Source organism: Chiloscyllium plagiosum, chromosome 19, assembly GCF_004010195.1.
Source record: "Chiloscyllium plagiosum isolate BGI_BamShark_2017 chromosome 19, ASM401019v2, whole genome shotgun sequence".
NCBI lineage: Eukaryota > Metazoa > Chordata > Chondrichthyes > Orectolobiformes > Hemiscylliidae > Chiloscyllium > Chiloscyllium plagiosum.
Window position 1 is genome coordinate 25,489,533 of NC_057728.1, and position 19,221 is coordinate 25,508,753.

General features: G+C 39.0%; 1 protein-coding gene across 7 annotated transcripts in view; it reads left to right on the forward strand.

The window, feature by feature from the left end:
- LOC122559603 (ADP-ribosylation factor GTPase-activating protein 3-like) overlaps nucleotides 1–19,221 on the forward strand; it is a 65,380-nt gene that overhangs the window by 12,583 nt on the left and 33,576 nt on the right. For 2 of the 7 annotated variants that reach the window (XM_043709373.1, XM_043709372.1), the window contains exons 4-11: nucleotides 1,509–1,640; nucleotides 3,942–4,019; nucleotides 5,962–6,052; nucleotides 6,242–6,268; nucleotides 6,991–7,050; nucleotides 8,288–8,332; nucleotides 9,667–9,719; nucleotides 10,545–10,687. In XM_043709373.1, coding sequence (XP_043565308.1) covers nucleotides 1,509–1,640; nucleotides 3,942–4,019; nucleotides 5,962–6,052; nucleotides 6,242–6,268; nucleotides 6,991–7,050; nucleotides 8,288–8,332; nucleotides 9,667–9,719; nucleotides 10,545–10,687 — 629 coding nt within the window. The remainder of the gene's footprint in view (nucleotides 1–1,508; nucleotides 1,641–3,941; nucleotides 4,020–5,961; nucleotides 6,053–6,241; nucleotides 6,269–6,990; nucleotides 7,051–8,287; nucleotides 8,333–9,666; nucleotides 9,720–10,544; nucleotides 10,688–19,221) is intronic. The other 5 variants (XM_043709375.1, XM_043709374.1, XM_043709377.1 and 2 more) reach the window with 5 other exon arrangements.

Genomic DNA, 19,221 nt, shown 5'->3' on the forward strand with positions numbered 1-19,221 from the left:
GTCAATCGCTACAAGCTCTCGACAAAGAAACTTGTACCATCCAGCATTAAACTAGGCACTAGAAACAACAGCAAACCCAGCCCTGTCGACCCTGCAAAGTCCTCCTTACAATGTGGGGCTAGTGCCAAAATTGGGAGTGTCTCAGACTAGTGAAGCAATAGCCTGACATAGTTATACACAGAATCACACCATACAGGAAATGTCCCAGATGCCATCTCTGGATAGGTTATGTCCCGCTGGCAGCAGAAGTGGTGGCACAGTTGAAAGGGAGTTGCCTTGGGAGTCCTCAACATTGTTTCTACACCCCGTGAAGTCTTGTGGCATCCGGTAAACATGGACAAGAAAACCTTTGCTGATTACCATGTGCTATTTCCCCCCCCCCCCCTCAGCTGTTGAATCAGACTCCTCCATGTTGAACAGCACTTGAAGGACACTGTGAGGGTATCGGGGCGCAAATGTACTCTGGGTGGGGATCTTTAATGTGCACCACTAAGAATGGCGTAGCAGTAAGTTGGATCCTAATAGGTATAGCTGCTAGATTAGGTCTGCGGCAGGTGGTGAAGAAAGCAATGAGGGGGAAAAAGTCATGCTTGACCTCAACCTAACTGATCTGCCTGCTCCAATACAGTGACAATATTTGTAAGAGTGACCACTGACTATTCTCATGAAGACGAAATCCAGACTTTGGACAATATCCTTCATCATTTTGTGCAGTACTATGACTATGCTAAATGGGACAGACTTTGAACAAATCCAGCAACTTGACTGGGCATCCATGAAGCATTGCGGGCCATCAATATCATCACAATTACCATCAAGTCAGGGAGTCACACCTGGTTCAATGGAGAGTGCAGACAGCATGCAACGAACAACACCAGGGATACCTAACTATGACATGTCAACTTGTTGAAGCCACCAAACAGACCTATTTGCATGCCAAACAGCATAAGCAGCAAGTGATAGATAGAGTTAAGTGATCAAAACCCACAACTACTTACAACTGAAAGACAAAGACATCAGATACATGGAAACACCACCACGTGCAAGTTCCTCTCCAAACCACTCCCCATCCTGACTTGAAAATATATTGCTGTTCCTTCATTTGCTGAGTCAAAGTCCTGGAATTCCTTCCTTAATGGCATTGTATATCTATCTCCAGCACTGCATCTGTTCAAGAAGGCTGCTCACTACCACCTTCTCAAGGGCAACTAGGGATGTGCAATAAATGCCAGCCAGCGATACCACATCCCACGAGCATAGAGGAAAAAAAGTCCAACTGTGAGCACTGTAATCACACTCTTCAGTTATAATCCCAATGTGCAATACAAAATGCTGTAAACTTCAAGTTAGCGTGAATCATTTTGCCTTCACAAGCTCAGCACGTAGCTTGCATTCTCAACGATTCTAGGAGGTGTTAGTGTTGTGTCCATTCAAGTACAGTGGCAAATAAAATCCATATTTTCTTTACTTTGCATCTTCATGTGTAGATCATTCTGTCTTTTCATTAGAATGCTTTCTTCCGTCAACATGGTTGCAACACCAATGACACGAATGCAAAATACAACAGTCGTGCTGCCCAACTTTATAGAGAGAAGCTCAGGTCACTGGCGGTTGCTGCAACTCGAAAATATGGGACGAGGGTAAGCTAAAAAATTGACTGAAATTTTATATAAAGTGATTTTAAATCAGGAAAATTAGATAGGATCAGTAATAATAGGATAATTAGGCATTTAAGCTAAAGAGATGTTATCACCATATCATTATTTTCTTTTGCGTGCTTGGTACTTTGCTTTTCTGACAGTCATTCCAACACCACAGAAAGCCATTTAGCCCATTGGGTCCATGATGGTTCTGAGTAGAGCAGACCTGTTAGTCCTATTCCCTACTGTATCTCCGTAACCCTGCACATTCATTTCCCTAACGTGCCCAGCAATTTTACCTGAAAATCATTGTCTGCACTTCCACAGCCTCATAGGCAGAGCAATTCAGGTTATTACTACTCACTGCTTAAATTAAATTCTTCCTCCCATCCTCCTGCATCTCTTGTGCAAACCCTGAAATCTGTGTCCTGTCATCTTTATGCCATCAATCAGTGGAAACAGCTTTTCTTTGTTATAGTTGACGGTGTGTTGCTGGACAAGGACACCAGGTCAGGCAGCATCCGAGGAGCAGAAAAATCAACGTTTTGGGCCGGAACCCTTCTTCAGGAATTTTTTTTGTTCTACCTCACCTTAACTTGTCAGAACAATGTACACTTGTATAAAATTTCCTCTGAATCAACTTTGTTCCAAGGAGAAAAACCTCTGCTTCTTCAACCTAACCTTGTAGTTAACATTGCTCTCCCTGAAATCCTTATGGTGAATGTCCTGTGTGCCTTCGAGGATCCTCCCCTGTTTCCTTGAAGTGATGATCAGGCTAGACTGATACCCTGGTTGTGGTATAACTTCTACAAGTTCAGCATAACTTCCATTCTTTGCACTCAGTAACATCTAATTATGAACATAAGATCCCATTTGCTTGCTATTACTCTGTTAATATGTCCTGTCAACCTTAAGTCCCTCCAACGCATTTAAACTGCGGCATTTAGTCTGTATTACCTCCCTCTATCATTTCTGTACAAAAACTTCACATTCTACTACTCTATCAAATTTCTGCTGCTACTTGTCTGCCTAATTATCTAGACCATACATATCTTGTTGAAGCTGATTGGTATCATCCTCATTATTTGCCAACTCTAGATTTTCAGTTTTAGCAGATTTTCAAGTTTTATTCTGTATTCCAAAATCAAAGTTTTTTTTAAAAAACTCTAAATAAAACAGTGATCCTCTTGCTGACCCTCATGGCATGTCATTATCTATTATCCAATATCTTGCAAATTAAACCAATATCATAGCTTGTTTTCTGTAGTTGAGCCAATTTTTAAAAAATGACTCTTGACTCTTCTATTCCATGAAGCTCAGTTTTGTTAACTAGTTATTGATATGATTCTTTTAACATTTCTAATCAATGGTGATGATTTTCATAAACCTAGAAATATTTTCAGAACAATGCTTGAAGTATTGGAAAATAAAGTCTGAAAGAGGATATTGGTGATGTAGATGCTAATGAAAAGGTTATTATTGAAGTAACCAACATGATTCTAGATTAGAGTGGTGCTGGCCAACAGCCTGGACCTGTGGCAACAGTTTGCATTTCTAATAATACGTTTATTTACTGACTGCTATCTGACTAAAATGTTTAAATTTAACTGCCCTGTTTAGCAGAAAGCTCTATCCAAAAAAAAATGATAAAGTGTGGAAATGGAGAATTTCTCTCAAAGCTTTTGATTTGAGATCAGTATTTTATAGAGTGTACTCTGTATAGGTTCCATGGATTTCCTGAGCACTTTTTAAGGAATGAGAACATGTTACATTTGCACCTTCTTTCTAGTGTCACCTTTGTTCTGGAATCAGGCTGGGTCTAGACTCAAGAATTGTACTGAAACTTTAATGAATTTATCTTGCACTAAACTAACAATGTAAATGTGACAAATGGAAATTGGGAATGGAACATCTCAGAAGTTTTCTATAGAGTGCCTTACAGATTTTAAATTTAGTTCCTCTTTTTATGTACATGCAGTACTCATTTTCTGCCTTTTTTTTAAATAATCAAAATGCTTATTTTTCAATCATCAATTCTGATAAAGGATTCATGTGCATCATTCTGTACTTTTTCTTTTCTTCAATTTATTTATGTTAACTTATCTACTATACATTTTCAGGAAATTCAGGATTATCTTGAAATTATTCAAAACAGAATTCTAAAGAGATTATTCTTTAAACAATTAATTCTGTCAAAACTGAAGCAGATACCCCAATAAGAGTAAAGGCAAATGCTTATCTTGAGCATATAGCAGCAGCAAAATTGAAGGTGTTCCTATTTTTTATATTGACATGTTTCAGTTGTGGATTGATGATACAGAAAATCCACCTCTATCACCTGTGAGTAAAGATGAAGACTTCTTTGCCTCACATACTAATGTAAGTTTTTTTTCATTTGTTTCACAACTGGTATTTTTCTACTTGGTTTAGCACAGGAGAGGATATTGTTAAGATTCTTGAGATTGAATACATCAGCTAAATGTGAATGGTGCTGAGTCACAAAAATCATTTTAGTTGATTTGACCAATAGCACCCGGAGATGAGTAAGAACTTGATTACAGTGTGGAAAGAAGTGTGCATCTATTCAGAGAAATAAGTTTGGCAGAAAAAGTTGACTGGAATGTCCTTGGGATTTGTTTTGGCACCAAGGCAGGTTCAAGTTTATAATTTATTATCTGAGCCCAAGAATTTAATGTAATTGATGAAAGTCATATTGCCAGGTAAGGTAACCTGAATCCAAGATTCTGCCTAAGATATAGAAAAGGAACTAGGCAAATATGTAACAGAAAGTAAGTGCATAAATGCACAATAGATGAAATATCGAGGAAGCATTGTTGAATAAAAAGTTTGAGAGCGATTCTATGCTAATTGGATACATGAAGCAGTCAACAAAACAAATAGAGTAGTGAATGCAAGTCAAAGAAGACCCTCCTCCCTCTTGACTTCCTTCCCATCTCTTCCTTGAGTTCACTTTAGCCTTGAAGTGCTTGTAATTCCTCTGTAGAACCTCTTACCTACTTGAACCACAACAACCAGATCTTTCCTCTTCCATGGGAGTGGGTTCACAGATTCTCTTGCAGGGAACAATGTGAAAAATATTCACACTTGGGTATAATGATTGAGAGGATGTGCTGATGGTGGGTACTCTGTCTATAAGTTCCAGACAGATTTTAGAATGTCAGATTTTGTAAATGGTAATATTTTAATCTACCTATTTAAATCCAGGGGTGGAATAAAATTCAGGGTCTTGAGTATAGTTAATTAGCATTTGTACATTGCTGATATAATTCACGTTGCCATGAGGCAAATCAAAGTTTTTTTAAACACTAAATAAAACAGTGATCCTCTTGCTGACCCTCATGGTATGTCATTGCCTATTAGGCAACATTTTGCAAAGCAAACAAATATCATAGCTTGTTTTCTATAGTTGAGCCAATTTTTTTAAAAAAACAAAGACTCTTGACTCTTTTATTCTATGAGCTCAGTTTTGTTAACTAGTTATTGATATGATTCTTTTAACATTTCTAAGCAATGGTGATGATTTTCATAAACCGAGAAATATTTTCAGAACAGTACTTAAAGTATTGGAAAATAAATTCTGAAAGAGGATATTGGTGATGTAGATGCTAATGAAAAGGTTATTAATGAAGTAACTAACAGCCTGGGACTTGTGGCAACAGTTTTGATTCCTAACAATACGTTTATTTACTGACTGCTAGCTGACTAAAATGTTGAGATGGAAGATGTCCACTTGATCTCGTAAATGTGGTTAGTCTATCAGTATCTAAAGAGAGAGAAGGAAGCATCAGGTCTGTAAAGTTCACCTTGCAGCACCTGGGTGAGAGATCCCAATCTGAAGATACTGGTTTTGTGAGAATTCTCGCTGTAACCTCTTGCAACCCTATAACACTCCTCAAACGACATTCCTCCATTCTGCATTATTTCATGCTTCCACTTCCATTTCCCATATCAAAACAGTTATGCTTTTAGCTGCCTAGACCCCATACTCTGAAATTCCCTCCTTAAACTCTGTTGTGACCAGATTTCCTTAATTTCCTCCTTAAAACCTATCTCATGAATAAAGCTTGTGGTCACTCTTGAAATAGTTTGCTCTGGCTCAGTGTTTATTGAGTTTATGTCTCTGTAGACTTTGATTTTGCTTTTACTTGTCCAGGTTATATAAATTATGGTTATACTATTAATTTTATATTACAGTTTACCATTCAACAAAACATTTTATAATTACTTCAGTGTATTATTGATCATGAGTTCATATTGTATTTCTGCTATGATTTCATGAGACCTTTATGCCTAATTCCAGTCAGCCAGTATGGAGCCATCAGATCAAACCTTTAATTCTGCCCTTCTAGAGCCATCTTCACCTGAAAACACAAAGCAAGAAGAAAATGATGGTACGTCTTGTCTAGTGGTACAAGTTGATACCTATTATTGTTTGCTCATTGGAAGTACTACATTAATATGAAGCTCATCAAGGCTCATGAAATACAGGACAATATTACAAAGTAATTTTTTTTGTATGACAAAGCTGTTCATTAACTCATTGACAGGAGCAGCACTTATAATATTGTGAATCATTTTAGGCACCCTTCTTTCAACGGAATATTCTGGTGAGTTCATGAAAATATGACTGATGGTTTTATGATAGTGCAGTAAAATGTGAAGCTAGATTTGCACTGAGGCTAATTCCAGTGTTCCCACTACCATTATAGTTGAAATAAATACTTTCTGCAAGTGAGAACCATGGATCTTGTGCCGTGTATGCCTTTTGCTGGTAAATTTACCATCTGTAGTACAGGAAGAGTTTTTGAAACATAGTTATAATTTGATCTTCAATCCCCATTGAAATTGGGATGATTACTCTTTGCTTTTAAACTGAACAGTAGAATGTAAAGGTGTCCACCCAATTATTGTAAAGTTCAAAAGTATACAGCAAAGGCCATTTTTTCAAACACTGCAAGGAAAATATGCAATCCAGTCCCCTGCACGCAAATTAACTCGCTTTTGAATGTGCACATACTTTTATCCTCTTTCCTTAGACTATGGTTGATCCCTCTGCTTGCAATGCAACCAGCATTATGAACTTGCCACCTGGGAAATGGTGACCTCTAGTCAGGATGTTATCACCACACGATGGCAATTAAAACATCATCCACAAGAACTGTATATTTTAATACCTTTATTTTTGAATTGAAAAATTGTCTATCCTGACATTGTGAAAGTTTGCAGTCTGTTGCAACTAACCAGAAAGCCACGTGTTTTACAGCCTTTTAGAGCTTGTAATCTATGCAGTTTCAGTTTTGTGCTTTTGAATGTATGTTTTTATCATTAGATGAGCCTTCAAGTGGACCGAATGTTGATTGCCTCAGTATCTCCCCTAAGGAAGCATTAGGTACATTATTTGGCCTTTACGTTGCTTTTATTGTTTTGAGTTCATTTCTTTACATAACTACTATAGTTCATAAATCTGCATATTGGTATTTTGAAAAATAATAATTAATATTTAAATATATATTTGAAATTGTTTAAAAAAAACTTCTGTAGGAAATCAGATGCATGTGATATTCTAAAATGTCCACATGTAAAAGACATCCATAGAGTTTTTTTATTACAGTAAAAGGAGAAGGCCCTTTCATGATAGCAGTGCCATGACCATCTTTGCCTGGGATGTTCCTCAATAAATTATAGGATTCATGGAATTGTGTCTTTACATAAACTAGGCCTTTTAAAATAAGTGTACTGTCTTTCTGGAGGATGGTGTGGTTACATTTAGGCCTCAAATTTAGTTCAGTCTCAGCATTTTTGCCCAAAACTAAAACTAAAGTTATTTCCAGATTTACAAAATAATACTAGTCATGACTATGTACTGTATTTGTGACAGCTGTTAGAAATTGATATTCAATCAAGAGTTTATATTTTTCTCAATTTATTTCTGAGGAAAAAAATGTCCCCTGAAAAACACTCCGATTTGGAGAAACCAATTTCTTACTACAAAATGGGGCTAACTTTTTTTTATTGTGGTGCAGAGCTTCACAGCATAAATAATTAGTTGGGTGATGCCTGTAATATTTTGGCTATCTACGTTCATGGACTAAAAATGATGGACTGCACACATTAATTTTCATGTTGGTGCTCAAAGGCTTAAGCTATATACTAAAGATGAAAATTGACTAAATAAAGCAAATCAGTTGGCGAGAAATAGGACTGAATTTTTTAGGATATTATAAAAGCAAGAGATGTTAAATGGATTAAAACTAAGCCAGTTTCCAGAATTAAAACAGCTCTGTAAAAAAGCTATATCAGTTTTGTTTTAATTGAAATTGCTGAAAATCTTTGTTTCACTCATGGGCTGAAGCTAATAAAAGATAATGTTGTTTACAATCAAGATTTTTGCATCAGAATATTGCAGAAGTTTTGGGAAAATGTGTTTGTAGGCAGGTGCTTAGTTATGTTGAATTCTGTTGTGATTATATTCAGGTTAAGTTTTTTTTATTTCAATTTCTTCATGTAAAATTTAAAGTTTTTAATTTCTAATGTAGAATATGTGGAACTTAGTACAGTACATGAAGTAAAAAAAATGTTTTTGGCTGTTACTCAGAAATTCTCATTTTTTTTTCCCCCTATTTTAGCTGACTCAATGAGTTTAGTTTCTGCAGGAGTCACACCTAACAAAGGTGATTGTTAAGGTGTTTGTGATCTGCCATTGGCTGCTTCGATGTTCTGAGCCAAAGTGTACAGATGGACTTGGGAAGAGCTACTATTTAACTCCACAGATTTAATGAATTAAATTAATTTACTTAGTTTGTTTATAATTCTGTTTTTTTTAAAACAGCTTTTGGGTAAACTGGTTATTTTAACACTTGCCAGCTTGCTTTTTGTTCCGTCTTAATAATTTCAACCATCACTTGCAGAATTTATTTGAACAGGCAAATCAACCTCGTTTGCATCTATCTTTCTCCTCTTGATCTTTCATGTAAACTTCTCTTTCTCTTCTTGCTTTCCCTCCTATCTCTTGGACTCTTTTTTTTTTCCCCGCCCCTCCTCCACACCCACCATGCATTCTGTCATTTCTCCAGTTTCTCTCATTCTTCGCCAGTCATCTAGCTATGTCTGCTTGTCTTATTGAAAAAATAGTAAAAGCTTTACAGGTATCCCCCGCTTTTCAAATGTTTGCTTTATGCAATTTCGCTTTTGCAAAAGACCTGCATTAATACCTGTGTTTGCAAATCCAAAGAGGATTTTCGCTTTTACGAAAAATGGTGATACTTTTTCCCATATAAATCATGCACCTTCACTTTATGCCATTTTCACGTCAAGAAACATTTCCTGGGAATGCTCTACTTTTGGATAGCCAGGGCTACCTGTAATTTAACAAGATATCACTAACAATAGTTCTAATCTTTTGTTTGCTGTGTTTCATCAACCTTTTGTGTAACGATTATACCATTTCTTTAATGCTTTGATGTTTGTAATTAACTAATGTGGATCATTATAAAGCATTATTCACTTGCACTGCATAGTGAAAAAAGGTCCATGATCTTACATGACCTACTCTTTCTCAAAGTAGGCTGGAAAGAGTTAATTTAATTCATTTGTATCATTGCCCACGTTCTCTTCTCTTTAAATCTAACTGATGAAATGTTTACTCTTTTTGTTCTTATCTGTAGTAATTTGCATCTCTTAATTTTCATAACTGAGCACTGTTCTTTTCACATGCTGATATTACTTGTGCAAGAGGCTTGTACACAAAATGCTTTTTTCATAAAGTCATTTTTTAAATTGTATAAATCAGTGATGAAATTGACCTGTGAACCTATAATTCTCACTGTTCCTTGGACATTGTGCATATAGTTGCTATGCATGGATGCATTTTGGAATTTATTAGCTGATGGCAAAATATCAATTTCAGTAAATTTGTCATAATCTGTTTTCTGTGAAATGCATTATTTATTTGAATTAATTCCAGAATCAGGAAGTATAATAACTACTAATTTGAATTTTTTGACAGAAGTGAAGTCCTCTATCATAACAAAAAAGAAGCCTACTGCAGGAAAGAAAATGGTATGTATTTTGAGTTATTTCTGTCATTCGAAGTTATGTGGCTGAATGATTAATAGAGCAACTTATTGTGTCTTTTTTAGAATTCTGTTCTTTATTTCATTAACTGAAATGTATATGAGTACCTGTCAGCCAACTTACAGTACTTACAGCAAAAAAAATGTTAGTAATCACAAACTGAGAACTCATTTTCTGTATACTCCTTGTCTGTTTTGGCTTTAAATATTACGCTTGTGGTACATAAATAACTATAACTGAAAATGCTGCAGTTCCTAATAATTCCTGTCCATCTACCAATTTTCAAGTTTCTGTCATTAACGATACTAGTTCCATCTACAATGGTATTGAATCTTCCTTGGACCTCAAGATGTCTGTTTACAGGAACTAGATTCTAGTTTTCTGCACCCAAGTATCTGAATGATTTATTTCATGATATAATGCTTGTTATTTTACAATAATTTCCCATTTAATATATTGCAAGTAATATCTCCAGAAACCCATGTACAGCTGTATTCCTGCTTGCTGACAAATGTTCTGTGACATTGCTCCTAACTTAAATGCATGTTTTACTTTTTATAATGGGCTTCAGAAATCATTTGTGTTGCCGAATCATTAAAACCCAATCTTTTATATTAAGTCTTGTAATTTCTTGGATGGGACTGGATGAAATAAGTTTGTTGCTGTGTCAGTCATTATTTCTAATTCAAATCTGTTATGAGAGTCAACTCAACCAAAAGAAAAAAAAGTTATGACTGTTCAGTTATCTGAGATGTTACTATTGAAATAAATTGTATATAAAAACTTTTGTTCTTCCCATTTGTTAAACAGTTAGGTGCTAAGAAGGCTGGTTTAGGGGCACAGAAAGTAACTAGCCACAGCTTCATTGAAATTGATAAACAGGCTCAGGCTGCAGACCGAATGAAAGAACAGGAAGATTTGAACAAGAAGAAATTTGAGAAGGAAGAATCTATGTATGTAAACTTTCTTTGTGTATGATTTCTGTATTGAAATGATTTCACAGCAACAGATTTAAAATTCCATTCATGTTGCAAAGTATCACATCCCAAAATATTTTACGAATTATAAAAGCTGGGTTGTGCACAGCAAATTCCCGGAAACAGCAATGTGATAATAATTAGATCATTTGTTTTCTGTGATTTTGATAAAGGGATAAATAATAGTCAGGATATTAGGGATAATTCTCCTTTTCTTCTGAACATATGAACTAGGAGCAGAAGCAGAGACAGTTTGGTCCTTTCAGCCTGCTTTATCATTCGGTAATATTATGCCTGATCTGTTTTGAACTCCATATTCCCATCTACTTTCCATAAGTGGAGATTCTTGTCAGGTAACAAAATCCATCTGCTTTTGCTGTAAAAATATTTAATGACATCACTTTCGTCCCCTTCTGATTTGGAGATGCTGGTGTTGGACTGGGATGTACAAAGTTAAAAATCACACAACACCAGGTTATAGTCCAGCAGGTTTATTTGGAAGCATTAGCTTTTGGAGCGCTGCTCCTTCATCAGGTGATTGTGGAGTATAAGATTGTAAGACACAATTTATAGCAAAAGTTTACAGTGTGATGTAACTGCAATTATATATTGAAAAAGACCCGGATTGTTTGTTAAGTCTCTCATCTTTTAGAATGACCATGTTGGTATCCGTTCTTTCATATGTAAATGGCAAAACCTTTTTTGAAAAGTTACATTCTCAAGTGAACTTTAACAATTGGTGTCATGTTGGCCCAGATAAGGTATTGAAGGTTTTAGCTCCCTGTGAGACTCTGTACCACAATGGTCTGACTGATTCTCATCTAAAAAACAGATTTACAGAATCTTACAAAGATTGATGCAGTTTTTGAGCAAAGTAAAATGTAATTCTGCAAGTAGAAATTCACCCCACAAACTTATATGTGTGAGTGTGTGGGGGGACGGGGATGGGTTGGGGGGGTTTGAGTGTCTGTGAGAGGATGTGTATGTGTGCGAGTGTGTGTGTGGTGGGGTCACCTGTAATGTGACATGAACCAAAGGTCCTGGTTGAGGCCATCCCCATGGGTACCAAACTTGACTGTCAGCCTAATCTAATCCGTCTGACCATTGTGGCACAGACAGCCCACAGGGAAGCTCACACCTTTCATACATTATCTGGGCCGACATGACACTAATTGTTAAAAGTTCATTTGAGAATGTAACTTTTTTAAAAAAAGTTTTGCGATTTACATATGATTTGATTAAATTAGATTCCCTACAGTGTGGAAACAGGCCCTTCAACCCTCCGAAGAGCAACCCACCCAGACCCATTCCTCTACATTTACCACTGACGAATGTACCTAACACTATGGGCAATTTTGCGTGGCCAATTCACCCAACCTGCACATCTTTGGACTGTGGGGGGAAAATGGAGCACCCGGAGGAAACCCACACAGACACTGGGAGAATGTGCAAACTCCACACAGATGGTTGCCCGAGACACGAATTGAACCCGGGTCCTTGGCACTGTGAGGCAGCAGTGCTAACCACTGAGCCACTGTGCCGCCCTGGAACCAACATGGTCATTCTAAAAGATGAGAGACTTAACAAACAATCCAGGTCTTGTTCAATATATAATTTCAGTTACATCACAATATAAACTTTTTCTATAAATTCTGTGTCTTGCAATTTTATTCTCTACAATCACCTGATGAAAGAGCAGCACTCTGAAAGCTAGTGCTTCCAAGTAAACCTGTTGGACTATAACCTGGCGTTGTGTGATTGTCACCTTCTGAAGTAGTGATCCAAAGTCACATGATCCTCTGAGAGAAAGAGATTCCTCTCAGCTGTATCTTAGAAGGGCAATCTCTACTTTTAAAACAGTGCTCCCTATTTCTGGACTGACCCACAAAGGAAATATCTTTTCCATGTCTCTTTTATCAACACCATTTAGCATCTTGTATAAATATCAAGCACATCATTCTTCACTCTTCTAAACCTCAAGGGAACACCCAGTATGTTCAACTGACTTCATAAGACAACCCACTCATTCAATCTAGTAAATCTCTGAACTGCTTCCAATTCATCTACAACCTTCCATTAAGTAAGAGGATGAAAACTCCACGCAGTATTTGAGATGTCCTCTCACCAATGCCATGTATAACTGAAGCATACCATCGTTTTTTGTTCAATTAATCTCATGTACAATAGCATTCTGTTAGCTGCCTTGTTTATGCTCTATATATGATCTTGTAACTGATGCACTTGAAAACCCAAATCCCTCTACACCTTGGCATTCTGCAATTACTCCATTTAAGTAATTCTCTGCTTTTTCATTCTTCCTGCCAAAGTGAACCATTTCATATTTTCTGACATTGTGCTCCATCTGCCAGTTTTTACCCCCTCACTTAGCCGATCTACACTTGTTTGCAACCTCCTCACGTCGTTTTTACAACATATTTTCCTACCTATTTTAGTGTCTCTGCAAATTTATATACCATGCCTTCATTCCCTTCTGCAGAATTCTTTGTTGAGTTACAAGAAGTTGAGGCCCCAGCGCAGACCCCTGTAGGGCTCCACTCGTCACATCCTGCCAGTCATACCCATTTATGCATCCATGCTAATATGTTACCCACTATACCATGAGCTTTCATTTTCTTCAATCATCTTTGATGTGGCACCTTATCTTCTGGAAATTCTCTAGTTTTGTAGGTCAATAGGCTCCCCTTTATCCACAGTAAACTGGTTATCTATGATTTCTCTTTGAGACAACTGTGCTGTCTCATCACGATTACCTTGAGTTTTGCAAAGTAAACAGTTATAACCTCTTTTGTGGTGAGTTCTAATACTTTCCCCAAGGCAGACATTGTTTCCTGTTTTCTGTCTTTCTCCCTTAATGAATAGAGCACTAACGCTTGCTATCTTTCAGTTTGATAGAACCTACCTGCATTTAGGGAGTTTTGGAAAATTACAGATTTACTACCTGAGCAGTAACCTCCATTTAGGGTGATCAGTTTGCTTTGTATTGTTTCCCATATGATCATAATTTTACTAAGTTCCCCTCTCACCTCATTAAAACCATGACGAATATTCTTTGAAGAAAAAAATCAAAGTTTTTTTTCATTTCATCCTCTCTTTCTTAATTATCATCCCCCATTCTCACTCTCTAGAGAAACAACCCTCACTTTTTACTTACTCGTTTTGCTTTTTTACGTACCTGTTGAAACTCTTGTTATTCGTTTTACATTCCTACCTAGTTTTTTTCAAACTCTAATGTTTTTCTCTTGATTAATATTTTTAGTCATTCTCTGCTGTTCTTTATATCTTGACCAGGCATCTGATCCACTCATCTTTTATATGGTTAAATGCTTTTCTCATTGGTTTTGATGCTTCCCTTCATTTCTTTAGCTAACCGTGGGTGGTAGGCCTCACTTTATCATTTTTCTTTATGGTGGGAATATACTTATTCTGAAATATTCTAATAAATATTTACCTCTGCACCTGTATTTATCTATCCTCTAGCTAGAACGCCAGCACACTTCACCAAGGTCGGCTTTCATACCCATATAGTACCCTTATTCAGGCTAAAATACTTTACTAAATTTCTCCAGCTTCCTCGTTTCCCCTCCTCCCACCTTATCTCAGTCCTAACCCTCGGACTCAGCACCGCCTTCTTGACCTGCAATCATCTTCCCGACCTCTCCGCCCCCATCCCCTCTCCAGCTATCACCCTCACCTTAATGTCCTTCCACCTATCGCATTCCCAACGCCCCTCCCCCAAGTCCCTCCTCCCTACTTTTAATTAGATTAGATTACTTACAGTGTGGAAACAGGCCCTTCGGCCCAACAAGTCCACACAGACCCGCAACCCACCCAGACCCATTCCCCTACATTTACCCCTTCACCTAACACTAGGGGCAATTTAGCATGGCCAATTCACCTAACCTGCACATTTTTGGACTGTGGGAGGAAACTGGAGCGGCCTGCTTGGCACACCTTCCTCATTCCTGAAGAAGGGCTTATGCCTGAAACTTCGTTTTTCCAGCAACACATTTTTCAGCTCTGATCTCCAGCATCTGCAGTCCACACTTTCTCCTATCAATGTTACTGTGCTGACTACTATGCTGTTTATACCGGAAAATATTTCAAACATCCTAATAATACAAAAGAATATGGGGAAAAAATTATAAGACCATCACCATCACAAAAGAAGTAGCATCAGACAAACTAATGAGTTTAAAAGGCAGATAAATCCCATGGCCCTGTTGGCTTGCACCCTAAGATCCTAAAAGAGGTAGATACAGAGATAGTGGATGCATTGGTTGTAATTTTACAAAATTGTTGAATTCTGAAGTAGTACCAGAGGATTGGAAATCTGCTAATGTGACATCCCCATACAAAATGGGAGGGAAGCAAAAACGGGCAACTAGTGGCTGATTAGCATCATATCTATTGTTGGAAAAGTATTGGAATCATTAAGGAAGCAATAGCAGAACACTTGGAAAATATAATCTGATCAAGTAGAATCAGCATGACATCATGAAAGGGAAATCTTGTCTGGCTATCAGTTTTCTGAGGAAGTTTCAACTAGGGTGGATAGAGGAAAACCTGTAACTGTACTGTAACTGGACTTCCAGAAGGCATTCAACAAGGCATTTCTCAAAAGGTTAAGTCACAAGATGCTGGAGGTAATCTACTGGCACAGACAGAGAATCAGCTTAATGGTAGAAAATTGTGGGTGGGAATACGGATTCATTTTTCAGGTTAATGCCCTGTGACCAACTGGATTATACAGGGATCAGTGCTGGACTACAACTGTTTACAATATGAATCAATTACTTGGAGAAAGGAAGTGAACGTATTGTAGCCAAACTTGCAGACAACACAAAAATAGGTGCAAAGACAGGTTATAAGAGGAATACAAACAGTTTAAAGAGTGATATTAATAACTTAAAGCAAGCAAAAAGTTGCCAAATGAAGTATAATGTGGGAAAATGTGAAGTTGTTCACTTTGAAAGGGAGAACAAAAGAACAGATATTATTTAAATAGCGAATTAGAGAAAGCTGTAACACAAGAATTTCGGGGTACTTATACATGAAACACAGAAAGCTGGAAACCAGGTGTAGCAGGTAATAGCGTGCGGAATGAACTTCCAGAGAAAGTGGTGGATATGGGCCAAATGCAGGTAGGTGGGACTAGTAAAGTTTGGGTTTATAGTTGGCATGAATTGGTTGGACAAAAGGATTTGTTTCCATACTGCATGACTGTGTGGCTAGATAAACTGGAAAATTCAGATTCTCAGTATTAGTCCGGATGAGAAGTTCATAGAACGCTTTTAAGTAGTCTTACAGCATCAATTGGACTTTAGTAATGCCTTTGACAAGGTTCTGTATGGTGTGGTGGACTAGTTGGTAAAGTTAGATCACATGGGCTGAAAATGTGTTGCTGGAGAAGCGCAGCAGGTCAGGCAGCATCCAGGGAACAGGAGAATCGACGTTTCGGGCATAAGCCCTTCTTCAGGAAAGAGGAAAGTGTGTCCAGCAGGCTAAGATAAAAGGTAGTGAGGAGGGACTTGGGGGAGGGGCGTCGGAAATGTGATAGGTGGAAAGAGGTCAAGGTGAGGGTGATAGGTCAGACTGGGGTGGGGGCGGAGAGGTTAGGAAGGCGGTGCTGAATTCGATGGATTTGACTGAGACAAGGTGGGGGAGGGGAAATGAGGAAACTGGTGAAATCCGAGTTCATCCCTTGTGGTTGGAGGGTTCCTAGGCGGAAGATGAGGCGCTCTTCCTCCAACCGTCGTGTTGTTGTGGTCTGGCGATGGAGGAGTCCAAAGACCTGTATATCCTTGGTGGAGTGGGAGGGGGAGTTGAAGTGTTGAGCCACAGGGTGGTTGGGTTGGTTGGTCCGGGTGTCCCAGAGGTGTTCTCTGAAACGCTCCGCAAGTAGGCGGCCTGTCTCCCCAATATAGAGGAGGCCACATCGGGTGCAGAGGATGCAATAGATGATGTGGATCACATGGGATTCAGCGTGAACTTGCCAAACGGATACAAAATTGGCTTGACAGTAGGAGACAGAGTGGGATAGTGAAGGGTTGTTTTTCGGACTGGAGGCCTGTGACCAGCGAAGTTCGATAGGGTTTGGTCCTGGTTCAATTTTGTTTGTCATTTAGATAAATGATTTGGATGAGAATATAGGAGATATGGATAGTAAGTTTGCAGATGACCCCAAAATTGGAGGTATAGTGGACAGTGAAGAAGGTTATCTAAGATTACAAAGCATGTTTGATCAATTGGGTCAATGGGTTGAGGGGAAGCAGATAGAGTTTAATTTGGATAAATGAGGCATTGCATTTTAGTAAAACAAATAAGTAAAACAAACTCTCTAACTTCAAATAATGTTGTTCTTGCTTTGCGCACCTCCTGTGCAGCCGTAACCTTGTCTTCCTTCATCTATCTAAACACACTATGATCTGTATGTCCGCGTTTGCTATGGTCTGCCTGTATTGCTTGCAAAACAAAGCTTTTCACTATACTTGGGTATATGTGACTACAATAAATCAAATCAAACAAGAGCAGGATTTTTACAATTAATGATAGGGTCCTTAGTGTTATAGAACACAAAGATCTAGAGGTCCAGGTACATAATTCTTTGAAATTTGTGTCACAAATAAACAAGAGATGGAAATGTGTTGCTGGAAAAGCGCAGCAGGTCAGGCAGCATCTAGGGAACAGGAGAATCGACGTTTCCAGCATCTGCAGACCTCACTTTCTCCTCACAAATAAACAAGCTGGTTAAGGTGACATTTTGGACACTTGCCTTCATTGCTCAGATCTATGAGTATAGGAGTTGAGAGGTCAGGTTGAGGTCGTACAGGACATTGACGAGGCCTCTCCTGGAGTACTGTGTGCAGGTCTGGTTACCCAGCTATAGGAAGGATATGACTAAATTGGAGAGGGTTCAGAAAAGATTTACCAGGATGTTGCTGGGAATGGAGGTTTTGACTTATAAAACAGGCTGGATAGGCTTGGGCCTTTTACATTGGCATGTAGAAGTTTGAAGTTTGACCGTATAGAGGTTTATAAAATCGTGAGGTACGTAGATAAGGTGAATAGCAAGGGTCTTTTGGCTGGGGTGGGGGAAGTTAAAACTACAGGGTTTTAAAATAAGAGAAGAAAAATTTAAAAAGGATATGAGGGGCAACTTTCTTCCACACAGCGGTTCATGTGGTGGATGTGGTACAGGTAAAACATTTAAAAGACATTTAGATATGTATGAGGGATATGGGCCAAACATGGGCACATGGGACTAGTTTAGTTTGGAAACATGGTCAGCCTGTTGGACCAAAGGGTCCACTTCCATGCTGCATGACTCTATAACCAACCACACAGCATGTTATACTACACTTGATAATATGTAATGAAACAGGATTGATTAATAACAACAGACCAAAGGCACCTTAGATAACAGCAACCTTAATATTTTATATACAGTTTGAAAGGGAGAAGAATGGATCTGACAGGTTGGGGCAGGAGCAGGCTGAGACAATCGGTTGGCCGGGGCAGTCAGGTTTGTGGATTTTGGGCAGGAGGTAGAAACGGGTGGTGCGGGGTTGTGGGACCATGAGGTTGAAGGCAGTGGTTTGGAGATCCCCTGAGGTGATGAGGTTATGGATGGTCTGGGAGATGATGGTTTGGTGGTGAGGAGGAGGTGTCCGCGAGCTGGCGTTTAGCCTCAGCAATGTAAAAATTGGTGTGCCAAACTACCGCGCCTCCATTGTCTGCCAGTTTGATAGTGAGGTTGGGGTTGGAGCGGGGGGAGTGGAGGGCTGCACGTTGTGAGGGTGAGAGGGGTGGACAAGTTGAGGCAGTCAATGTTGTGGCGGCAGTTGGCTATGAAGAGATCAAGGGTGGGTAAGAGGCTAGCACGGGGTGTCCAGGTGGATGGGGTGTGTTGGAGGCAGGAGAAGGGGTTGTCAGAGGGTGGGTGAGAATCCTGATTGAAGAAGTAGGTGCAGAGGCGAAGGCGGCGGAAGAAATGCTCGATGTCTCGCTGAGTGTTGAACTCATTAATCCGGGAATGTAGAGGGATGAAGGTGAGGCCTCTGCTGAGGACTGATCTTTCATCCTCAGAGAGGAGGAGGTCTGGAGGGATGGTGAAAATACGGCAGGGCTGGGAGCTAGGACCTGGTGTGGGGCTGGACAGTTGGGGACAGGGCTGGGGCTGGAAGGTACCCAGATGGCCGCCTTCTTCAAAGACCGTAATTTCCCCTCAGACGTGGTTGACGATGCTCTCCACCACATCTCTTCCACTTCCTGCTCCTCCGCCCTTAAACCCCACCACCAGGACAGAACCCCACTGGTCCTCACCTACCACCCCACCAACCTCCAGATACATTGTATCATCCTTCGTCATTTCCCCCACCTCCAGACAGATCCCACCACCAAGGATATCTTTCTCTCCCCTCCCCTATCAGCGTTCCGGAAAGACCACTCCCTCCGCGACTCCCTCGTCAGGTCCACACCCCCCACCAACC